Below are 25,820 nucleotides of genomic sequence, written 5' to 3' on the forward strand. Positions count from 1 at the left end.
AATTAAGTTTTTTATAATAGCGTTAGCATTTTATCGCGCTGCGCAATATGACTTAATCCGATTTATTATTCACAGGTCAAGGTACAACGGCTTGATGAGATTAGATTCTGATTCTAAATCGATATCCAATCCTAAAAAGAAAATAGCAAAGAAGTCAGATGCGTCATCGGAATCTGGAGATGGAGGCGATGACCTGCAAGCTCTGAATCGCTCGCTGGGTATTAAGGCATGCACACCCTACGATGACCTTGACTATTGTCCCACAACGCCTCGCTCATCCGACTTAAATGACACACTCTATTCCGACCCTTACTTCACCCCGCGAAAGGCTAAACCTAAAGCTGATGATTATATGAAAGACAAACATAAAGAAATTATTAATTCTGAAATTAGCACTTTCGAATTTACCTTGATTATAATAGATTTGTTACAAGAGTTATGCAGGGCAGAGAGCAGTCTCACTGGATCTGAAGGCTCGCAAATATCGATGCAATGCATCAACTTTTCATTGAAGAACCTTTGCTCTCTTCAATTTGGATCGATAGCCGCGCAATCCAGTGCGTACGATCCCCTCGAGTTGTCGAGTATAAAGGTGGCACTAACCGAACTTTTGATGGTTTCATTAGACCAGGTGCTGATACATGCCGATCTCTGTGCCAAATTAATAAACGTTGGAATATTACCTATGCTTTTACGAATTCTAGAAGATGTCGTCTGCAAATCCTGTGCCAAATATAATACGAAAACGGACAGACAAAATCGTGCCAAAAACGTAGAAAATCCAAATTTAATAGAAACAAGTAACCTTTTAAAATTTGTATTTGGAATCGCGTATTCCGTCACGGCATTTTTTTACTGTTTGCTCATGCAATGCCGAACTGTGGAGAAGCTCAGGGAATTTACTGACCAATTTAGGCTATATGGAGAATGCTTCAAAGGAGGATTGCTCAAAGAGTGCATCGAGCTGATGATACGAATACCGAGCAGCGACAGTAGCGAGGCTGTGACATTAATTAAGAAACTAATAGAATCAATAGGCAAGTTAGTGAGCGGAATGAAGAGAGTACGGAGTGAAGTGATACACTCAGCGGCATGTCCACGGTTACGACACAAGCCGTGCCGACAGCGAGTGATCGCTGGAATGCATCACCATCACGATATTCTTGGCGAGGCAGGCGCTGGCTTACCCCTACCCACTGCCTGCTGTGTGTCTGTGCTATACGCCACGCTCACCTCGCTCGTGCCAGACGAGGAAATTTCCGCTCACAAGGTCCTGAGAAACAAAATCCTCCATGTAATGCTTAAGTGCGGGGTGTGTTGTTGTTTTTCGCCGAGTTTTCTCATGGAGAGCATTGTTAGACTTATGCTGACCCATAATAGTGTCGCTACTTTGTGTCTTAGATTACTTGAACACACGGTGTATGGTGATTTAGGCGCGAGTGTTCTCGTACCAAAAGTTACAGATCAGCTGCCGTGCTCGATTTGCGAACAATGTGATGATAACAAAGATCTTGGCCGTAAATATTGCGCTCACGGCGTAAGCCCAATGGAAAGAAAGAGTGTCTGGTCTTTTCTTATTCATTATAACTCTCTACTGCAGCTAGACAACCACAATAGTGTGCTTCATGCAACTGTCACTCATCTCCTTAAAGTTACACCCAAATGCCGAATGGAAATGAAATATGAATTGCTTTTTAGTGTCATTTATCCCACATTTATTGTCTCTAAGCATAGATACACAATCCGATTAGACGAATCCGCCTACTTTTTAACAGTTTCAAGTCTTAATATTTTTGCTAGTCTATTAAATACTGTCTCATTTGCCGAGCAGTTTATACAAAAGGGTGGGTTAAGTTACGTTCTTGAGTTGATATCGCTTCCAGAATTTTCCAGCCAGTGCTGTGCCATTTTGGAGATTGCTATCATAGTCGAAATATACAAGTTGATGAAAGAGAACGCCGAGTTAACTTACTTTCGTGAAATGAGTTCTTTGGCATCCGTTCAGATGCTGTTTAAATCTCTATCTGAGGTTACAGATAAATGCTTCGAAGTGTTTAAGTCTTGGATACCTTTAGAAAAGTCGGAAGTGTTACGGGAAATTAGTGAGATAAAGAAGTCTTTAGGGCTAGGAGCGCGTGAAGGGAGAAACATTTCAGAGCCCATCACAATAAAAACCCCGGTGAAGGAAGGTGAAATTGAAGAACAGGAGTGTTTAGAAGTTCTAAAGACAGCATGCACGTTTTGGAGGTCGTGCGCAGGTTTATGCGTGCACAGCCGAGAGTTCGGTGCGTACACAGCACATGAGAATGCACTGGCCGAGAGCTATGCTCTGCTACGGCTGGTACTGCATGTGCTTTGTCGCCCTTCCCCGCTGTCTACCGCCCCCAGCCCAGCTGCCCTTCGCCTACTCGTCAAGATCTTGGAAGCAGTGCTCACGGTTCAATTTGCTCTTACTGGTATGTATAACTGATAATAAATTAAATCAATCCGAAAGCCGTTATTGGTATTCACATTTCAGGAAAATATAAATTATATCATTTTAAACACAGAAAGTGCTTTTGAAAGATTAAATTACAATGCACAAAAACAAAATGAATAATTGTATAAAGCTATTGTATGAAACTTAGCATATCCACATATCTAATCTCTCTGACCGATCGTAGGCGTCTTTTGTCATAGTGATGCATTGTCATAAATTTGCATATAATTTTATTTTTATTGATTTTATCATATTTTCCTAACATTTCAATTTATTTTATTTTGTACTAACCATTTATTTACATAGAAAACAGGTTTATACGTCACGTTCGAATTTTGAATTTTAGTTTTTTATTTAAGTTGATTGATCGAATTAAATGTGACTAATGTGCATGAGATAATCAAAGTTACGTTAAATGGCCCATGTCGGCTGAGTTTATATATAATTTTCTAAGCGAGACCTCATTCAGAACACTGCTCGAATCAAGGTTGTTACGTGTGTTACTATATTATTTAAGCGTTTAGCTGAGCTAGAAAATAACAAAATAATTACTGAAATAATTACCCTAGTTACTCTTTAATGTTATGTTCTTTGTTTAAAGTAGGTTTTTACTGACATACTCTATCTACATAAGTACGTATAAAAATATAAGTTTGACTGTTCGAAACATTGTCTTTCTATTTATAATAAAGTGTAATAATGTAGAGAAAAGGTGTATTACGTTAAGTTTTATGCAACAGATGATATTTAAATAAATAAAAAACTAGCATCTCAAACTGCCTTCGCATATATCCTTTATTAAGATTTGTATAGAACAGGGGCAAATGGGCTCATTCAGATTAAAGAAGTAATTTAAATTTAAGAAGAGGTATATTAATAAATATGTATATGATAAAAACTGTCATTCTTTGATACAAACGTATCATGTTTCTACTAATAGATGCAACATCGGGCCGTTCGAAAGAAGCAAGCTGTGAGGTTGTTCGTAGCGCGTTAAGCGAGTACGCGAGTACGGACGAATGGCGCGACGCGGCCGGTGGTCTGCGATCTCTGTGCGACGCGCTCGTAGCTGTTGCCGTTACCCGTCCGCGGCCCCGCATCTATACCAGCCCTCGATCACCTACAAACTTCACTAAGGTAATGTAGTCCTGTATTACAATTTTTATAGGCCGGTAACACACTTGCGAGGATTTTTTCTATGTGAGTGTTCATGGTCGGCGTATCACTGAACATTAGGTGAGCCTGCTGCCCGTTTGCTTCCTGCTATATATAAAAAGTATCATGGGCGTTGGGTCACAGGAGAAGCTTGGACCCGATTAAATTATGTTTCTGGCTGCTGTCCCATTTAGAATTAAGTGATTACGTGCCCATGGGCACCTGCAAATCAATCACCGGCTGTCGTGATATGCTGCCTGGTAGGCTGTTCCCTTTAAGGTACCAATTCGTTACTGTTTACTCGGACCACCAAAGTGTTGGCAATGGTCTAATCTGTGTAAGATCAACCTTTATTGTATTTTATTTAATTAAAATGTATGTTAATTGTTGAACGATTTTTGAAAGTTAAAACGAACATAAAAGGATATATCGAAAGTTGATAACGGCGATTTTAGTAACAGTATATAAATAGCTGTGTTTTTATTGCAATATAATGTATTAAATTTGGGTATTATAAATAAAATAGGATATACTATAATGGAGTATAAAGAGTATTAATCTATAATTTACCCACTTAATTCTACATAATACCAACCAACTATATGTAAATTAAACAATTACTATAACTGTATGAAAACTACATTAAAAAACTATAACTAGACTAAATGTTTTCTATATGTTGTTTGTAATAGCTAATTTATCGTCTACACGGAAAAGTCTAACCTTAACTAATAAAGCATATTTACCTTATCCATTTGTTTATATATTACTATTATGGTAATAAAGAGTCCGCACAAAATCGCGTCTTATAGAAACAATAACATGGGTGAAAACAGTTGATAACATCCTTTCGTCCTTCGACGGACGTATTAGCTTGTGTATCAATGATGTGTTGTCTTTATTAAGCAAATTACCGGTTGTGCCCCTCCGATCGCGGCCCACTGCCGGCCAACGTACATCAATCAGTCTCTTGCGGCCGTGTACGTAGGCGCATCGCGACCGTGTTATGTTATCGGTTCTAACAATCTCTACTAATAACTGGTGTTCTGTGTTTGTTTTTTTGGATATAAATACCAGTTTCAGGATTATCGAATTGCCGTGGTGAAAGTTGTGATAGGTAGGTTAAAACTGACAAGCCCAGTTCGTGAACAACTTTCCTTAATAATTTCTCCTTATCTTAGAGACGCTGTGGCCGCTGTCACATATTTCAGGCTTGCAAATAATTAACAAATAATATATTATTGTGCGTATTTGTTTTCCAAACTAAGTAATTTGATGTATTTAAAAAGTTGTTTTATCTATTTTTCTGATTCAATTCTGATTAAATTATGTATGTACTTTTGTACATCGTGAACGTTACATTAAGTACGTTAATAAAAAGATGACAAATTGATGTCCTTTGAACTTACGGTTAAACCAAATTATATCCGAGTAAAAATTAATTCATGTATGGAATTAGTATTAACAATGATTATATTAGTAGTATTTTTAAAATACTAATTGTAATATTCAATCAAGTCTCATAGTATCGAGGTCAATAAATTAAATTATAAAGTCTAAGTTTATCTCAAGGTGCAAGTCAAAATATTTCTATTAAAAACCGTAATGAGGCCATACTTCGTGCATCTATTAATTAATTATGATTGTTCACTAACAGGCTATCGTTAAAAATTATTAATCACGCATAATTGATGAATATGCAGCTTACGTAAAACCTCGCATTCGACACCTATTATTGCGCGATAAATTGCCTTTGAAACTAATTAATGAGCAAAGATTCCGTATGATATTCCTTAGAATAATTATTGTGTGTAAGCAAGATTTCTGCCTAATTCACACTCAACGTAAATGCAATATTAATTTTAGAGTAAATAAAAAGCTGATTTTTGTTAAGTATGATTAAGTAAATTGCTTTTTTTTGTAAATCTATGGCAGATTAATGATATATTCTTAAATGGTACAGTATACATGCGATGTTCTATATTTCCTTAATAAATGTATGTTGCTTGGCGCCAGTTATAAGAAGCATCTGCCTCGAGTAGTAGGTGATCACTCGCACTAACGAAAACATTAATTTATTATTCCCTTATATGTACTACAACGACAAGTAACATTTACAATAATTTCACGTATAAAGACAATATTAATTACCGGAACATATTTTTAACTAAGAAACTGGAATTATTTAAACAGTTAAACGCGTAATACATTAAGTAGTTTATGGCATTCTTAAAGTTCAAGCGAATCAAAACATTCGATTCCTACTTTACCGGTTTATAGAAAATGTTGTGTTTTTCTTTATGTACTATTAAATGTTCATTATAAAGTTAAACGTTGTCTTAGTGCGTAAAAAATAAAATGTCGACCTTCCACAACTGATTCCAGTATATCGTATAACGCGATGGTTCCACATGAACGAGTGTTTGCTCGGCGCACACGCACTTATTCCTAGGATTCACCGAGTCGCATACCATTACAGGTGGATCGCATGTGTCGCTATTTATTAACGATTTTAGTTCAGGCTTAAACGCGCTATCAAAGGGCGATTAAAAACGACAGCTTCCGATAAGTTTGATTAGACCCGTTTCAGTTAGCCTAAATGTTTGCACACGACTTTATATTCACCCATTTATTTTATTTATATAATATTAAGCAGTGGATTCATTTGTATATTTTAGTTGAGATTGAACCTCTAAATCACACAGACACAAAATATTTAGTATGAAAATTTTAAATACATTTTTATAGTATAGCTAAACGGCTGTATATTTATTAAAATGAGTTCGAAATTAATGTTTAAAGAAATTTATGAACAAAATGAATATGTTTCATATGAGAACGAAATAAGAATAATAGCAAATCTCCATCGGACAGACAGTCTTATAGTCTAATCGACATCAGACAGTCTTATAGGCGATGTTATGAAATGAATATGCCAGCGCTTTACAATACGTGTATTGGCTGTAAAGAAAATCAGACCGCGGTCCTGATAAACCAATGGTATATTAAGGTTTAAGGGTCTCGATAAGCGTGGTGGAAACTACGATATTAATTAGTTAAGACGAACTAGATAATCCAATTACATACACGAGACGACTTGTTACTCTGCCCTTAATTTTAAATCCAATCAAGTGCTAATACTCAGCTTTACTTAGTTTCACTCTAGACACGTTTCTAATGAACAGGATTATCGGAATCTGTTTGTATAACGAAATGTCAAAGACCTGTACTTGCATAAGCTTTTCATAAGTTTCGTCAAGTATGTCTTAAAACTTTGTGGTTCACACAGCTTTTTTGATTGATTTTGCAATTGTAATTCCGTAATGGCCTGCATTTAGCTCTCTATATTAGAAGTCGCGACACAGAAATTAATGTTTTTTGTTCTCCGAGGAGCTAGCTAACATTCAAATTATACAATACCTGCCATTGATAGGGTTGATTTACGAGGTGGAATGCGAACAACTTTAGTTTTATTTGGGCTGCGTATAGAGCTTAAGCCATAACCCGGGCGTCCCGATTACTTCACGAAACCGACGTCCAAACGTTCCCACGTCCTAAGGGGTCTTGTTAAATTTTTTCCATAAAAGTAAATAATATTTAAATAATAAAAAATATATTTTCTTATTAACGTATTTATGTAAGTGCAAGGCATACAACTCTCATACTAAGGGTGACGTGTAAAGAATAGATATCTATATGTATATATAAAAGTCATAAATTACGAATACTTTTGTATATCGCTATTTAACCAACTAATGTACTACAATTTTATATTCTACACCTACAATATAAAAATGTATACGTTACATAATGGTTTTAATTGCAGAAATATTGAAATAAAAACCGGTTTCACTGTATAATTCAAAATTAGGTTGATAATCATCTAAAGTTGGCTAAATATAAATGTCAGAACTACAGCAACACGTACATGAAAATAAAAAATAAATACAGATTTGAATAAAATCCTTAGACAATTTTCATAATGATGCTTTGGCCAACTTTTCATAATATTTCATAACAATAGTAATTTATGCGTCCTTGTTTGTTCGTTCGCTGCCGCATAACCTCGGATATTTTAATATCAAAATTGATCTAGAGGGCGTGACTAGAGCCTTAGACCGGTCTCTCCGTTACCTTAATAGCTTTTCTGTTTCTTCGTTTTTTACTACGGCTAGTGATTTACATTTATGAATAAATTGTACAATGAAAAAAACACACGTCTTTAAAAGCTTTAATGAAAAAAGTGCATGCGTACAAAGTATGCAACATGTCAGAAGTGAAAATATGTAATTTGCAAATTAATTATTACTAGGTTAATAAATTTATGATCAGTGCATGTATTTATATATCTATATTTACACTGTTAGACATTATACCTGCTAATGATCATATAAATAAATAAAATACAGCACAAGACATGCGACAGAATTTCCATCAAAAGTTCTAATATGTAATTACTAAACGAATATATCAACCAATAGCGTGTATTTTTTCTCGATCTCCCTTTCTCACTCTCTCTCAATCGGTCTCAATAGCTCTCTCTCTTTTCCCCGACAAAAACGCTGCACATCTTCGTGACGTGTTCCGTAAAAATTTTACGCTCCTGCGCCTAAAGAAGTTTCACTTCAATATTGGGTCATTATGCATCGAGAAATACAATACTGTTATTTGAAAAATCGTTTAATTCGGATATCAGTGTCAATTACTCGTATATATTGCGTAGTTTTAAAAGTAATAAATCTTTATAGTAGTTTTAAAAGTAATTTTATGATAAATCTTCATTTATTTTATATTACTGAAATGTTATTAAATCGATTACATTATAAGATTAAGTTGCATTTCATTATAAATATTAATAGGCAAAATTAAAACTAGTCCTTATCGAATTATTTGTAAATAGATATTACATTCCTTGTATAATTAAGGTAGCGTTAAATAGTAAATTACGAACCGGTTTCATCATGAAACTTATAATAAGAAAGATCGCGAAAATATACAGAAAGTTTACTAGGCATTCCATATCTCTAATTAACTAATATGTATTAAAACATCACGGTTTCAAGGTCTATAATATTGTATTATATATTAAATAATATTTTCTATTCAGTCAATATACAAAGCTTTTTTGTTTATAAATTATTTTTTATAAAGAATAAAGAAACATTATATAGACAATAATAAAACAGTAAAAAGAAATCTAACTATAATAAACAATACTGAGCAACTTTATATATCTAAATTAAATTGACAGTGACAACTTTAAATAAAGCGTATATAATGATAAAGGCTATTTTTACAGTATACAGCTTAAAATAACCTAATGTTCATTAACAGTCTAAATGTCCCATAATGTTTAAGTATGTAAGAGTTCGACATATCGCTCTTGCACTTATATTGACTCTACTACACCGTTTTAGTCATAAGATTTAGTTTGCTTTATTTTTTTGTTCCTCTTGTATGAAGAAGAATTGAAGACATTAAATTAAATTTTTTATAAAGTTATCTATCCGTCTTTTTATCTTAGAATATCGTGGATGTTCTTTTGCGTTTAAATTATTTGATATACTTAATATAAGTTGGATGATTTGGGATACTTCCGGTGTCACAAGATAAGGGTCGGAAACACGGCTGATAAAACCTGCACAAAAAATTGCTTATCGCTTTAAATGAATCTTCATGGGATATGCCCTGTATAAGACTAGATGAAAAAAATACAAACAATTACAAAAATGCATAAATATTGTTGAATTTCTGTTGCGCCTCAGTGCCAATTTAACGTCACTTCAGTGAGATTGTTATTGTAAATAGTTCCCTGTATTTAATCTAACATCTTATTATCAGAAACAATGGTTGCGTATTGATAAATAACGAATAGATGTATAACTCATTCATGACCTACGATATAGATAAGACAATCATTCTTATAACGCACAATACCTCCTTTAATAATACAATTATTGTTTCCCAGGCATAGGTACCTCGGTTACATAAAAAATATGCAATAAGCTGAATTACGTCATTATTGTTTGAATTATAATAAACTGTCATAGTCTAAAACTAATAAAAGAATTCTATATAATTTGCATTATTCTTAAAAATTATTTCTCTTGCAAATTGGCATCATATAACATCAGATGAACCTCCTGTCCGTTCTGTTCAAAAAAAAACATTACTAGTTAAAAACTCATTACCTCAATATATTATATGTAATAAGTAAAGATTGTTTTACATTATTAATCAACACGCTTGCTTTCGGTCAGACAGATAGTTACATGGTTTCGACGCTGCTTTATTTTATTCAAAATGCTAGCGACTTGATTGAATATTGATCTTTAATCAACTGTCTAGAGATTCAATGAACTCTCTGATTTAACTACTTTACTGCGACCACGCTTCCTCCAATAAAGGCCAACCCGAGCCATTGTGGCCCAGCCGTTTTGGAAAAATCGTCCTCCCATTGTTCTAGGGGTCCTTTGCACCGGTTACCAGTCGGTTCTTTTCATAACATAACTCGTTTGTTCTTTCTTTCATCTTGAATATATTGAAAGACAAATATGATCACTCATTATTAAGGTCTAATATACTTACACCTACACAATAAATTATGTAGTCAAATGTTCTGACTAATAAAATGAATTTATGTTGTGCAATACTAGTCTCGCGATCTTGTTTCCTTAAACTTAACTTTACGTCAATCCTAAATAATATACTACTTCTTTTTACTGTTACGGCCTTACAAAAATAAAACCGTTGTTAAATACTTGAGGGATCAGGAAGAAACTCTTGTAATAAAACATGTGTTTTTTGTACTTATTGCAAAAGATTTATGGGTAAATTTTTTTTTGTATTTATTTTTTTATACAATTGCACAATTGGTAATCGTTTGTTCAATTTGTAATTGTTTAGAAGGCAGTAAGCGACTTTATATAATATAGAGATTATTCATTATAACTGTCAGACTTTGTCATGAATCACTGTCTACTAACGAACCTAATTAAAATCGTTTGCGTATTAGAGAAATAATTGTTGTCATGTTTTTTTACTGTGGAAAGATTATTTCGTTATAGTTTAATAGAGTATTGATTCAATTTGTGGGCACCCACTCTACATGTAATCTGTGGTCGTTCAGCCGCGGTTCTAACATTGCGCAACCCGACACCGGTTTAGACACGTGACTCTGCCCGCGTGACGTCGGAAGTAAAGCTATTAGATATAGCTATGATAATGAACCTTTGTAATAGATACTGGGAACCTGATGCTTATGCTATTAAAGGACAAATAAATTGACGTCTCGGTCAACTACGTACTTGATAAAAAATGTTGCGATATGTAACGGTTATCGTATCACTGATTTTTAAAACTTATTGATTTCGACCTGCTATATTGCCTATTCGGCTGCTTTTATTATATTCGACCGACTACCGAATATCTGCATATTATTCGGCCGAATACCGAATACTTAAATAATATATTTGGTCATAGAGAAATAATTGGTAAAATTAAAAATTAAAATCGATTGATTACGTATATATTAATATTTTTATTTCTTATATAATCATTTAAGTAGTCATTTGTACATAACACAGGTACATATTCATCTTCTGAATTGTAAAAATGGAGGATTCTTTGTATTTGAATTGAATTATTGTGATAGTCAAGATTTAGAAGGGAAAGGTTTTCATTTCTTTTATAATAATTCATTAAGTAGGTATGCAGTGTATTAGCAATATACTGCGCAAAGCAACAGAGATGAGTACATTAACACAAAACAAAGGAGCGCCAAAAAATCACGTGTATAGGTACACGTTTTTGGCGCTAAAATCTAGCCGAATACTTTTGCCTAATATTCGGCTATTCGGTCAGGCGCCTCGCCGAATCTACTCGATTTAACAGTTATACGAAAATATAAAAAAGTGTACTCAATGAAGTGAAAAACATCTTTTAATAATACGTAATACCGTTGATGTTATTTATAACTGAGTAACGCTTTGGCTTTCTTATGCAATATGGGTAAATGATTACACGTTAAATCTATATAATATTAGATATACATTATTATACGTTATAAACGAGTTTTTTTCACTGACCCTGTAATCGCAAAGATCTGAGGTCAGCATCGTGTGAGTCTGACACACATCAATAAAACTAAAATACAACAATGCGTGTTTTATGTAGATTATCATGTTGTAATAAAATAATGTAGAAACTTAATGAAATTGAATTTGGAACTAACGAAACCAGTTGCTCTACACCCTTTTTTTGGCATGGCCTTCAGATTTCTGTATCATTTGGGTATTTCACACTGTGTTTCTTGATCATTTTTTTTAATACTCAAGTAGGTGAACTAAGTAATTTAAGTTTTCAGTAATATTAAGTTTTCATTAATCCTTTGGCGGATTAGGATAAATCAGTTGCAGTTTCTGTTGACCCCACATCTAAAGAACTACCAATTCCAAATAGAAACACCAATCCGTCAACCCTCTTCTGGTTTTGTCGGATTTTTGCGTGGTACACTTACATGGTCCCTATACGGTCCCACAAAGCTCTGGCCTACCCCGGACCCTGTTTATTCATAATGTTTTGCAACTTAGCAACATTTATTGCCTTGTGGAAGACAGCACTGGGGATACTCTTTACACTGGCCAGGCCGGTAATTCTTCCCACATGGAGTACTATTCTCACCTCTTGGCGAGGGCTCCTCTTCGCTCTTCTGCGTATCGCTTAGTCAATACAGTCACTTGACTGTATGACTGACTGTAAGACTTGACCGTTTTCAAGGAAGAGCGATACGAATCGTCATTGACCAGTCACTTTCCGTGGGGCTTACATACTAGAATCTACTGCGTAGAGATTTGGTGTCTCTCTGTATTATACTGCATTTATCCTGTAAAAGTTCAAAGAAGATGTCGCAGCTGATTCCAGTATAGGACGATAAAGCAGAATACTTTGGCTAAAGATCGAAAGCAACAGCATAGCACTCTCACTAGGAAGGGGGTTGACTGATTGCACTGGTTCATTTAAAGGATTTTCCTTTTCGTTGTGGACACTGAAAAGGAAAATCCATTGTAATAGCAATACCTATTTTAAAGTTGAGTTATTTGACTGGTGATTTGAGATAATTATATCGAAATAGTATACAAAAAAGTCGAAATTGCTCTGACTTTTAGTTACAGAGTACGCCGTAGTACTACAGGTTTACTGTCGAGGTTTTATCGTCATCGTAATAATATCGTCAATATTGTCAAAAACATACGTCACCTATTTTATTTCCGTACGTCTTTATTTCAATTTGTCTTATTGATAATTGTTCTGTTTACTAACGTGAGCTATACACAAGGCCAATGCCAATCTCAGACCTCTTACAAACGATGCACTCAATGCCCTGAGAGTACCCTGTTACATCTCTATTTGGTTTTGATTCAAAGAAACTTTATGTCCCTCTTAGTGAGAAAATTTAAATTGAAGGTAATTTAGTATACATTGTGTTATTAAAAAATATATAAAACAAAAATATTAGCTGCTCTGCTTATCTTAAAATCTAAACTATGTACCTTCCTTTAAAATCGATTCGCTAAAGTAACAAAAACAAAATTATCTACAATATCTTTTACATCGCAAAAGATTTTACATCATGCCTGGTTAACCTAACCAGACGTCCCGTTTTGAACGGGACTGTCCCTTTTCTAATTACCGAGTCCCGGTGTCCCTGAAATGAATGGTAGGACGCAAAATTGAGCCGTTTTGAGAAACCGCGCGAAAATTTGAGCAGCAAAAAACGTGGTAAGAATTCTTGTTTTAAAATTGTCGCCAGCTATTTTGATTAATTAGTTTCTTATGATAAATACGAGTATTAAATAACTAAACATTTTGGTAACCTACATTTTGTGATTCGTAACGTTTACGCCACTAACTTTTTCTAAATAAATAAAAAAGTGTTTCTTTCATTTACCTTATTTTAACCCATGGTCACTTTAAGCATTGTGTGACTGATGAATAGTAGTTAGCTTTTTAACAATTAACTGCAAGATCACTAAATTCGATACTAAGTTTGACTTGCATTGGCATTCCTTAACAAGGAACTCGATAGAATAATATAATACTGTGACAAATTTATAACTACGTGGCATTTATACTCAAAATTCCTGGTATATAAAACAAGAAACTTACTTGTATTTAAGGTACATTACGTTGGTTTTCCATCACCTTACAAGTGGTTCTTAAGATTTTAAAAGTACATTTACGTACTCATCAGATGGATACATAAATTTAATGAATAATTCTTTATAAATGAAGGTTTTTTAATTAAATTTCCATATATACAAAGAACTTAAAACGCTGTTATTGCGATTATGGCCTCGTTTATTCCTACAATAATTTTACTGTTTAGTGCGGTCCTTAGCCGCGTAGAAAGATCTTATCACGACGCTGTTTTATTCCCGGACCTATTAAATTTATATTGCCTTGATAACTTATGCACTATACATTTTGCGAATTGAAGTCTGTTAGACCTGCTTTTGCGTTTTCTGTTTACACGTCATTTCTAATTTTTATACGACGATTTTATCGACGACCAATCCCTCTGCGAGCGGCTTGATCCTTTGGCGTTGCGTAGTGATGTGGGGTCACCCTGTTGGTCGGATTAATACCTGCAGCTGAGTTTCATCATCGGACATCGAGGCAGAGTACGAAATTCCACTCGTATCATCTCGCCGTTCCACAACTGAGCGTTTTTCAAGGCAGTTTTTGCCGCGCATCACAACTTTGTCTAACCAGCTGCCCACTGAAGTATTTCCGAACTAATTCGACTTAGGGCCCTTCAAGAAAAGAGCGTACCAAGTCTTAAAAAGCCGACAACGCATACTTACTATAAACGATTCATATTAACAAAAAAGTAGCAGTTTTAAATTCTAAGTATTATTAGTTGTTTTTAAATGTTAAATTTCAGTTTACTTAGTTTTTTTTTGTTTAAATGTATCTTTATCTATTAATGCACTTGCTTGTTTTCTGTTTTATATACATAAATTGTTTATCTATGTAATCTGTTTTGGCTTTCTGTATTGTCTTAGTGTATTATAGTATGTATAAGTATAAGCTGTTAGATTACTTATAATTAAATAAATAAAAAAACTTTTTCAGGTTCCATCTCTGTCATACGGTTCGGAAGCAAGCTCAGCAGAGCTATCGTCGAGTGAGGAGAGCGCTTGTGAGCCTTACCTGGAACCAAGCGAACACAGTGACCCGCTAGACCGCCCAGACGATGGATATGAGGTCAGGACACAAATACAGGTTTTTAAAACACACATGTTATATCATTACAGAGAAACACTGGTCGAATCTATTGAATACTGTCGGGTCTATTCCAACACTATATTTGTCTGGTTGTTGCTATATTTTATATTATATATCTTTAGAATTCTTAATATTTCACTTTAACATAGGTTATTTATTTTAAAAGGCTTCGTGACGAAGATATTCGTACTGAAATGCTTATAAATCATGAGCTAATGATCTTTGTCATACATTCGTTTCGTGATGGCTTTTAAAGTGTCCGTGCTTACAGAAAATTGGAGTTCAATAAATTGTTTTAAAAAGTATTAAATGTACATACGTAACTGCACGCCCGTCCTTCGTCAGTAGACTGCAGGTAATTATCTTGAGACACTGTTAAATGACGTTTTAATTTATCTTATCAATTCCACTATCCCTGCAAAATGCTTTTTGTCACATTAGCATACTGGGTTAACATATCTACTATTTAACTGTTATTGTATGTTGAGGTCTTGTAACAAGTTAGTCTTAGTACTTAATAATTATATCGACATGTTTAGGTGTTTAAATAAGTTGTTTTGCATTGTTAGGGTTAGTATGTTATTTACGATGGTTATACAATTTTTTTATTTTTTTTTATAGAGCAGTAGGGGGCAAACGGGCAGGAGGCTCATCTGATGTTATGTGATACCGCCGCCCATGGACATTTCATGCCAGAGGGCTCACGAGTACATTGCCAGGCTTTTAAGAATTGGTACGCTCTTTTCTTGAAGGACCCTAAGTTGGTTCGGAAATACTTCAGTTGGCAGCTGGTTCCACAAAGTGGTAGTGCGTGGCAAAAAATATGCTTAAAATTTTATTAATTCCTTGCATAATACTTACAAGCTGCTTTAATGTGTGCGGTCTGCCATGATTGATGAAGCCCTTGATATAAGCGATGCAGTCTAATTTGATTTTACATGCATTTTATGTATATAATGTGTATTTTTCACAGGCAGATGTAGAACAGAGCAAACTGGAAGCGTCAAATATGTTCAAAACACGAAAACTTTCTGACTCTTCTATATTTAGTTGTGTCTCAGGTAAAAATATTTTCTTTAATACATTTCGATGCGCGACTTATCCTTAATTATCAGATAACGTTTTATACAATTTTTGTAGGGGATAAATGTATAGAAGCGTTCAGCAAAGAATGTCCAGAGTACAACAGAAATGGGGAATTGACACATCCGGAACTGTGCGTCATTGTTGTCGATATTCTTACACAATTGATAGACAAGTAAGTACTTTATACGTTACGAGTTTAAAAACTTTTATATGAAAAAAATAAGATCTTACATACTTTAATCAGAATGTATACTAAACAAGAGTTGAAATATGCCAGAGAATTAAAAACCATTATTTCGTTTTATTGGTCGCAGATATCAAGAAAAACTGTTTACAACAATTAAATGCTGGATAAAAAAAACAGTGGCGCTACAACCTCTTTAGGTCCTGGTCTCAAATTTATGAATCTGTTTCATGATCATTTTTAAACCTAATAGGCAAGCGAGATAAGCCTCCAGTACCTGACACACGTCGTCGTTTTTTTTGGGTCTAAGACATGTCGGTTTCCTCACGATGTTTTCCTTCACCGTTCGAGCAAATGTTAAATGGGCAAATAGATTGAAATACTGCCCCACGCGGGCCCGGGATATATCTCTGTATTTAAGATGCAAATTATGGTAAAAGCACATTAAAGAAGCAAAACCAATTAACACTTCTTTTTCCTTGTTCATTGAAAGCGTATATCTGTTACAGGTTATTAGAAGAAGAGGATGGTAAAGTCAAAGATGGAAAAGACGTGAGCGGCGTTCTTGCGTCGGGCGGTGAGGAGATCGAACGCGTATGTGCGAGCGTGGCGAGAGCATGCGTAGCTCGTCTTGGCAGCGGCCTCGCACCGCCGCGATTGTTACATCGCCTGTTAGCACACGATGCGCCCGCCGCACGCCTACTGGCTAGAAACTCAAATACACATGCAGGTATACATTATACTGCTACGTATAACGCAATGTTGTTATTGGCTCGAAATATATTATATAGCCAGGTCCTGGTACAATAAATTAAGGGTTCTATGTAGTTTTGTATGATGTTTCATGAAAACATAAAATAAACAATTTCGTCTAAAAAATTAAAGTAAGGAACATTTAGTGGCATGAAAAACAGATGTTGTCCAATTCGCAGACCTCACCGATATGCACACAAAATTTCACGAAATTCGGTCGAGCGATTTCGGAGGAGTTTAATAAAAAAAAAAACAAACAACGTGATCCAAGAATTTTATAAATTAGATATTCATATATTTCAGTATTGAAAGCAATTTAAATAAGTTCAGATACATCAGCTGTAATTTTGTTAATTAAAATTCAATGTCATCTTTTGTAGAGCTCCAACGAAGTATAATCGAGTTGATTGTGAAGTTGGGGTCCCAAAGTATGGAGTCGTGTGAACTGGCCAGTATCTTTCGGCTCGCTAGCTCCTGGAGCGCGCCACTTGGTCCACTATGTAGGGCTTTGGGCCGTCTTGCTGCGAGGGACCCTCAGCCGGACTGCGAGTTGCTACTTACAATCACTGCTCAACGTACAGGTGAGTAACGCCATCGCACGTGACAAGTAGAATTTGTTACCTTTTTTCGTAATACAGTAATACACACAGTCTACAGTAATACAGTAATACAGTTTATCTCTCGTTTAGAATCCTACGAAACTTCCTAGGAAATTTATAAACTTGCCGATTTTGTTATATTCCGCTGTTCCACAACTAAGCGTTTTTCAAGGCAGTTTTTGCCGCGCACCACCACTTTGTGGAACCAGCTGCCCACTGAAGTATTTCCGAACCAATTCGACTTAGGGTCCTTCAAGAAAAGAGCCTATGGAGAGTGTCCATGGGCGGCGGTATCACTTAACATCAGGTGAGCCTCCTGCCGGTTTGCCCCGTTCTATAAAAAAAAATTCGTGTGACATATATGAGATATGTATTTAATCCAATTTTGTAGTCCAATAAAATCTGTCTAGATTTTTGCAATTTGGTCGAATATTATACCGTAACTGATACACCCGTATACATTCCTATTCTTTTATTCACATGCAAAATATTTTAATTATGATTGCATCATGTACACTTAATTATTTTATTTGTAATTGCATTTTTGTTTGCCTAGTACTTTTTTAACTGAAATGACGACACTGAAATTCCCTTGGAACTTAAACATAACAAAGCAACTTCGTTGATATCGAGTTTATTATATATAATATCAGAATGAAACTTTATTTAACGGACGCGCAGAATTCAACTTAAGTATTTGATTGCAAACGTATAAAAATAAAAATTATATATATATATATATATATATAATATTTTATTATAAATATAAAAATATAAATAAAAAAATATTGTTTTTCAGATGAAGAGTCCACATATGAGGAAGTAGTAGGTGCCGTTAATCAGCAAGCAGAGACGAGTGCACGTCGAATAAGATATAAACATTTACGAGCTGGTAATTTAAAAAAAAAACGAGTTGTAATAAAACATTTTAGTATGATCAGTTTTTACCTGTGTTATTCTCTTTCTATTGCTTATATTTCTTTGACTTAAATATATTAGTATACCCCACTCGTAAGAACTATATACTGTTTGGGCCACATAAGATACATATATTAGATAAGCTTTATACAGGTTTTATTGTAATTTATTCTGTGATTGACTCGGTCAAGCGCTTTGTACAATTAATTAAAAATGCAGATCTTGAGTTTTGAGAATTGATTTGATGAGAGATACAAAATATCATTTATTCATACTTAACATTACATAACTTAATGTCCATTTATGATCGTAAGTAAATGTATTAATAGTTTGAAATTTAAATTTACTGTTAATTCACAAATCAAGAGCGTAGAATAGACGAGAATGTAAAATAAAATGTTTGTCACCTTCAACTATTACATCATCCTCCTTCTAACACTTGTTAAGGCAATCAATTATTGTAATTTAATTTATAAACAAGAAAACCAAACGTATCACCTCTATCTATATCAGCAAGGCGTGAAATTATTACATTAAAGTTGAATAAAGGCAAGAATTGGAAAATAAAATACATATACATTACACTCTTAATAGTATGCAGTTTCATATTAGTTTTTGTTAATATAAAATTAAAATATATTAAAAAAAACAGGAATAACTTCCCCGTGGAGTAACGGTGCTGTCCGGTGCAGTCTGGAGACAGCAGGATGGGCGCCATGGCTCCAGGGTTTCGGTCTACTCGTTTGGTTGTCTCTCACTCCACCACAACAAGGTAAAACCCCACTTGATAATCATGAGAAAAGATACAATCAATAAATTAACTAACATTTTCCATTTTTAAATATATTTTTTATCTATGACAATAAATAAATTACAGATGACTGGCAAGAAGAACCGCCAGATGGAGGCACGCCCCGAAAGAAACGCGATTCAAACGACCTGCTGCATATATTCTCAGTCGGTCACGATTCACTTGTATTCGAGCTATGGGCCAATCCTAACAACGGTAATTGTTTTACAGTATACTATGAAATTATTGATCATACTATAAGCAGAAACCACAGTAGGGGGTTTCGATCCCCACCCGTTTTCTATAAAAGAAAGGCCTCAGTGTGTGACGGACTCCCCCCCTCGCGCGCGCGCGAGGTTCGAGTCTCACAGGAGACGCCCCCATTCAGGCTGAGCTAAGCTCGCCAAACAGCCCGTGCTGAGCTGTAAAGGCCCTTAAGGCCAACAGCGAGATTCCTTTCAAAAAAAAAAAAAAAATGTGACGGACTCTTTTGCTGCTCGGACGTTGACAAGAAAGGTGGTTGGTTTCGAGGCCGCGTACTGTGAGTTCGTTCTATGTTATTTTTATTCGGTGGTTTTTGTGTAATTGTTTTAAGATTAACGGTTGTTTTTAAAATATCTAAAGTCGTGTTGTTTCGCTTGTTTAAGTTAGTTTTAATATAAATTTAGTGTGATTTTGAGAATACCGTGTTTTCTTAGTTTGTTGAATGAACTTTTTAGGTTATTTCGATTTTTTTTGTTTGTTTAATTATCACTTCTGGTTGCTAAAAATACTTAACTATAGGGGAATTAACTGTGCGGCTCACTCGGCCGGAAGACGAAGCCAACTGTGTGTTAAGCTCTGCCACGACACGCACCGCTATAAGGCCGTCGCGTTGGACCTGCCTTGCGCTGAACGTAACTGAACGGTTGCACCGACGGCTTATATACATACAGGTACTGTGAACTCTCATGCATAACAGAACATAGACTCATCTTTGTATCACATTCATGGATTATTTTATTATACGTAGGAATTTCCAGGAATTCTGGAAAAAATGTTGGCTATTGTTTTGTACTGTTTTCAAAGTCTAGTTTCCTTGGATCAGATTATAAAGGTCCTTGCTTACTTAATAGAGCATAGCACGAAATTATTGTATAACTTGGTTTCATGATTTCAGTTGTATTTTTTCAGGTAACTCTGTATGTAAATGGTCGAGAAAATGAAGTTTTGTCATTGCCTCTCCAAGGTACGCATACAAACTAATATCTAACACTCAAAACCTATGATATAATACTATATTGTCTTTTATTAACATAGCTTTTACATATTTAAAGAAAGTACTTTTTTACCGGATTGAAGTTATGTATATAACTTATAATTATTTAAACACAATTTTAATTTTATCCAACGTTTTGCGTGCTTCACAGCGTGCGTGGTCACGGTGACTGCAGACAAAAGGTGTTAAATGTCAAAAAAAGTATCACAGCTGTAGAAAATTTTTATTTCTATAATTTAAATAATTCTTTAGGTATCTTGGTCCGCAAGGCGACACCCAGTAATATACTCCTGGGTGACGTAAAGCCGGCTGGTACGGGATCGGTTCGCGTATCGTCAATACGTGTGTATCGAGCGCCCGTACTTACAGCGCCCGCTGCGTTGCATCTCGCCGCCCATGGGCCCGACATGCCGTGTGAGGTTAGCTTATATCTTTATAGCTTTTCAACTAAAAGAATAATTTCAATGATGTGATCATTAAGAGACTATTGATCAAATATAGTAGTGCGGGATTTAAGTCATTTTTATATAGTTTTTGTGGGAGTTGATGATCTTGTGGCACAAACATTTAAGAGTACGCTTCCTTGTAAATAAAATAAATAAATCTAAATTATAAACACTATTAAGACATATGTCTGTAAATATGTATTTTATTTACTTTTAAAATCTTCTACAAATAAATTAATGATTTGTTAGTCTGTGTATATCTAATGCATATAAGGCATGGGAAATAATAAAGAAATCTAACCTTAATTTTTTTTTTTAAAACAGATTCGTTGCGAGTCAGCTAACTATCCTTTGGTGATCACGCCGGAACTATTAGACATGAACCTCGATTGGGACCAAGTAAGACAATTTCCTCTAAGCTATATTGAATAATGTTGATCTAACATACTTAAATTTATGGCTTTCTGTGCTTGGCAATTAAATAATGGTGGAAAAAATATCAGTGCCAATTCTTTTTTTACAAGGTCTATGAAATCCCAAGTACAACTCTGCGGGAGTTAAATGATAATCTATTGTTACTCTTCTCTGCCAATTCTCCCGATGTTATGAATCTCTATCAACCACCGGCGCCAACTCCTACTGGTGAGATATTTTTCCATTTCTAATACAAATTCTACCAAATCATTAAATGTTACTGCTAGTACCATTTAAATTGTTTAATAGCAAAAATTTATGTTACATTTAAATTGAATTTACAGTACTATTTCTTTGTATGGTATAAGGGTTATTAGGGTTAGGGTTATTTATTTATATATTATTAGGGTTATTATATAATATATATTTATCATTAGGGTTGCCTGGAAGAAATCGCTTCTAAGCGATAAGGCCGCCCTTTGCCTTATATCTTTTGTAACTGTTTTTTTCTTTTTTTTTTGTTATGTGTGTTTTTGTTGGCAATAAAGGATAAATAAATAAATATAAATCAGTAGATTCAGTAATTATTAAAAAAAAATCAGACAGCTCATTTTTGGGTATGGTGTTCGTTAAGCTATCATGTATATGATTCTGAATAAATAAAAACAAATTGACTTTAATATATTTGTACCCTATATAGCAGTGTTCGGTGGTCGCAGTGTGGGAGGCCGATCACTATGTAGCAACGGTGTGCCTGAGTCATTGCGGTGTACGTGGGCCGTGCGTGCACGTCCGCACCCTAATCACAATCTACACAATGCTTTGTTATCGCTCGGTGGACCAGAACTCGTACTGTTTCTATATGCCAGGGTTAGTTAAGAGGATTTTTTTTGTTAGTCTTATAAATCTTGCAAGTTGATGATACAACAGTCTAAACATAGGAAATGCTAGCGATTGCGTATGTCTATGTGGCAGTAAAGTAGTTAAATCAGAGAGTAAATTCAATTTCTAGACAGTTAATTAAATATCGATATTCAATCATGTCGCTAAACTTCCGAAAGACAAGTGACTGAACGAAACGTTTAACGAGTTTCCTAAACGTTCAAACAAAACTAACCTAACCTAACTATTTACCAGTTTTTGACGTTGATTTATATAAATCAAAATGCTAATAATTAAAATTGAATATTTTATCGATCTTTAATTAACTGACTACAGATTCAATTAACTCTCTGATTTAACTACTTTAATGTGACATCTATACGAGTAAAGGAATTAATTTGTTGGATCTTCGGCTACACTTCTTCTTTTGGCTTTCCTTAAAACATTATCCCTTCCAGCCAATTTATCATACGAAAACGTAAGCCTTATTTTTTTAGTAATGTATACTCGTATAGTCATTAAATATTCACATACAAATATTTAATAGGATCTCTACGCTTATTTTAAATGTTACTTATTAAGAGTTTATTTATTTTGTAGGTCGTAGAAGCAGGAGGGACCGCTGAACAGCAGGCAGCAGCGCTGGGCGTCGCGCTTAGTGCTTGTCGAGGTGACGCACGTTTATACGCAGCACTGCACGCTCGTGATACGTTAGACATGTTGCTGCCCATTTTTGCCTGCGCGGACTGCCGTCTTGGGCCACATACGCTCGCGGTATGACTTTACTAAACAACTATGTGCATTATTTTATTTAGTACAAAATAATACTATGAACAAATTATTTACGAGTTAAATATTTTAATTGATGTGACAAAAAGGCTACATGTTTTTACGTTATTCATATACAATTGCCTCCATTAATAGGTATCTTTATTTTTCGTAAAAACAACAGGCGAGCAAATTTAACAAAGACATTAGTACATTAAGTACTTGTCAAACTCCTAGGTAGGTATTTTTTTTTTTTCAAGAGCGCATCATGCAATCAGTCTTCTGACTATGAGCAGATAAGTTGTAGGTATGTATAGATAGGTAATATACATGGTCTCCGAATTTCTCTTTAATATTTGAAGGCCAATTTAAGGCTTCAAGAACAAACTATGCTTCCTAGCTATCAAATGTGTATTTTTAACAGATGGGCTTGATTGCGAACATTTGGAATTTTCAGGTTATGTTCAAGGAAGCCTGTGACAGATCGGTAATAGAAATCAGTGGAGGCGCGGTTCGCGTCGATGTGGGCACACGAGCTGTGTTGCTGGAGCCACGTCTTCTTCTATTGCTGCTGCGTGCTTCCAGATATCTGGATTCACAGCCCGTATGTTTATGATTATATCTCTGAGTATTATTATATCACTTACATTTGAATAGCCTTTATATCTTCTTATCCGGTTCACTTTTGACAGAGCGGTCGTGATCAGAGGCAAATGTGATGCGCTTATATATTTATAGCCTTTATATATTTCCTGTATATTTAAGGAAGTGCAATGGGTAGAAGTGGATCTCAGCTCAAAAGGCGAAGACAATGAAGACAGGGATACGAAGATAAAGGCAGAGTTGTGTGGTGGGTCTGTATGGAGTTTGGCGTTGGCGGCGACACGTGCGTTACTGCGGCCGACGCATCCGCGACGCACTTTTAACGCGTACCAGGCAGCACGGGTACCGCTGCTGCGGCATCTTCTTCTCGCTTGCAAGGTATGGTAATGTTCGGTTAACAAGTCTAACTCCTTCTATATGTTTTTACATATAGCTCCTTATCCAGCAGAGAAATCAACTATATATTTTTTTCAATAGAGGCATATCAAACTTTATGTTAAAAATTAATACTTTTCTATGGAACTTGCACAGCTAAAACATGTGTCGAAATGTCAATCGTGGCGTTTTTTGATGTAAGTCAATTCTGTCTTAGGAGCGGTTCCTTAACTCTGACTCTGGTCCGTTGTCTGAACGCGGCAGCCTCACCCTGGTACAGGTGGTCCGCACTTTACTTGATGCGCCGCCATTACTCGCTAACATCGCGTTACTGGCAGACTTCTTACTGCTCATGCACCAGGTACGAACTGATTCCATTCGTGGTCAATAATAAAAAAAAATTATAATGGGTATTTTCCTGTTAATGCTAAAAAATTATACAATATTACGATTAAAGCGCTGAAAAATCCAATACTTTTATTTTCAATTCATGTAATTTTCACCTTAATAAAAAAAATTGATAATGTTTATAATATGTAATTTAGCAATGTACTAAACAAGGCAGAAAATTCCAACGAAATGTGGTTACAGATATTTTAGAATAATTTATTTATTTATTCACTTTCAGCCCATACATGGCCAAACTCATAGTAAAAATAAACTAAAATATGTATATAATAATAATAACATAAAATATACTTCTAGGCTAGTGAGACTTTTATTACCCACTCCCGCGCGAATTTCTACTTCCTGGTGACGTCCGAGACACCAGATAGCACGGAGTTCAACCTCTTGCATCTGCTGAGCAAACGGCGTGGAAAGCAGCAGCTTCGTAAGTGGCGCAGTCGGGATGCCATTGACAAGTCCAGCTCTTCCAGTATCTCCAACGATGACAAGGGCTCCCGGGAAGAATTACCCCGGGACACGGACAGCGATAAGACAGACAACGCCAGTCTGGACGCTAAGCAGGTCAAATCTATCATCAATACCAGGATAAAAGAAGATCGGTTAGTATTGTCTTTTATTAACATAACTTTTACACATTTATAGAAAACACTTTTTTACCGGATTGAAGCTACGTTTTTTTTTTATATAGGGGGGCAAACGAGCCTGCGGGACGCTCAAAAAGGCATTCGTCGCAGCCCATAGACACCCATTTTTAGTGGGTGTGTTGCCGGCGTTTAAGAGAGGAGTACGCTTGAAGTTTAAGATAAATTATGTCAAATGATTATAAGTTTATAAGACGTATTATTAACTTAAAATTATTTAACATAATTTTAAATTTTTCCGACGTTTCGCGTGCTTTACAGCGTGCGTGTTCACGGTGACAAAATAAGTTATATTATGTAATATAGATAATATAACTTTTTACAGCTGTGATACTTTTTGACATTCAACACATTATATCACTTACATATCTTCAATCCAGTAAAAAAAGTGTTTTATTTAAAGGATTTCTATTTTTATTATATACCACTTTTTATTATTCACTTTCGCACTCTTATCGACATTAATATTCGGATTATTTCAGAAAGAGTGTATCTTCAACTTCAGAATACTCGGACGCTACAACAGCAGGTTAGTAAAACTAGATATTAGTTATATTATTTAATTATACATTTTTTATGTATTTATTAAATGCTATACTAATTGGCAGAAATTGGCGCTGATAGTGAAGCTGACAGTACGGAGAAACAGAACGGTAATGACGGAAAAGAAGTGACAGACCCGCTCAAAGAATATGTCGTTATTGACTCTGAAGACATCGGGCAGCCCAATGTGGACATATATGCGGACGGCCTTTACCAACAGGTACCATTT

General features: G+C 35.0%; 1 protein-coding gene across 6 annotated transcripts in view; it reads left to right on the forward strand.

Moving 5' to 3' along the window:
- The window catches only part of LOC111003661 (lysosomal-trafficking regulator), a 49,759-nt gene that overhangs the window by 6,433 nt on the left and 17,506 nt on the right, over positions 1-25,820 (forward strand). For 3 of the 6 annotated variants that reach the window (XM_022274289.2, XM_045629468.1, XM_022274288.2), the window contains exons 8-30: positions 76-2,456; positions 3,420-3,616; positions 14,771-14,920; positions 15,897-15,984; positions 16,064-16,181; positions 16,703-16,923; positions 17,327-17,527; positions 18,345-18,437; positions 19,116-19,235; positions 19,341-19,469; positions 20,037-20,188; positions 20,427-20,481; positions 20,764-20,930; positions 21,282-21,356; positions 21,482-21,599; positions 22,072-22,241; positions 22,854-23,027; positions 23,479-23,625; positions 23,787-24,002; positions 24,217-24,360; positions 24,705-25,006; positions 25,531-25,577; positions 25,657-25,811. In XM_022274289.2, the coding sequence (XP_022129981.2) occupies positions 76-2,456; positions 3,420-3,616; positions 14,771-14,920; positions 15,897-15,984; positions 16,064-16,181; positions 16,703-16,923; positions 17,327-17,527; positions 18,345-18,437; positions 19,116-19,235; positions 19,341-19,469; positions 20,037-20,188; positions 20,427-20,481; positions 20,764-20,930; positions 21,282-21,356; positions 21,482-21,599; positions 22,072-22,241; positions 22,854-23,027; positions 23,479-23,625; positions 23,787-24,002; positions 24,217-24,360; positions 24,705-25,006; positions 25,531-25,577; positions 25,657-25,811 (5,620 nt within the window). Of the gene's footprint in view, positions 1-75; positions 2,457-3,419; positions 3,617-4,613; positions 4,752-14,770; positions 14,921-15,896; positions 15,985-16,063; positions 16,182-16,702; positions 16,924-17,326; positions 17,528-18,344; positions 18,438-19,115; positions 19,236-19,340; positions 19,470-20,036; positions 20,189-20,426; positions 20,482-20,763; positions 20,931-21,281; positions 21,357-21,481; positions 21,600-22,071; positions 22,242-22,853; positions 23,028-23,478; positions 23,626-23,786; positions 24,003-24,216; positions 24,361-24,704; positions 25,007-25,530; positions 25,578-25,656; positions 25,812-25,820 lie in introns of those variants that run through there. The other 3 variants (XM_022274290.2, XM_045629469.1, XM_045629470.1) reach the window with 3 other exon arrangements.

Source organism: Pieris rapae, chromosome 9 (assembly GCF_905147795.1).
Source record: "Pieris rapae chromosome 9, ilPieRapa1.1, whole genome shotgun sequence".
Classification (NCBI taxonomy): Eukaryota; Metazoa; Arthropoda; class Insecta; order Lepidoptera; family Pieridae; genus Pieris; species Pieris rapae.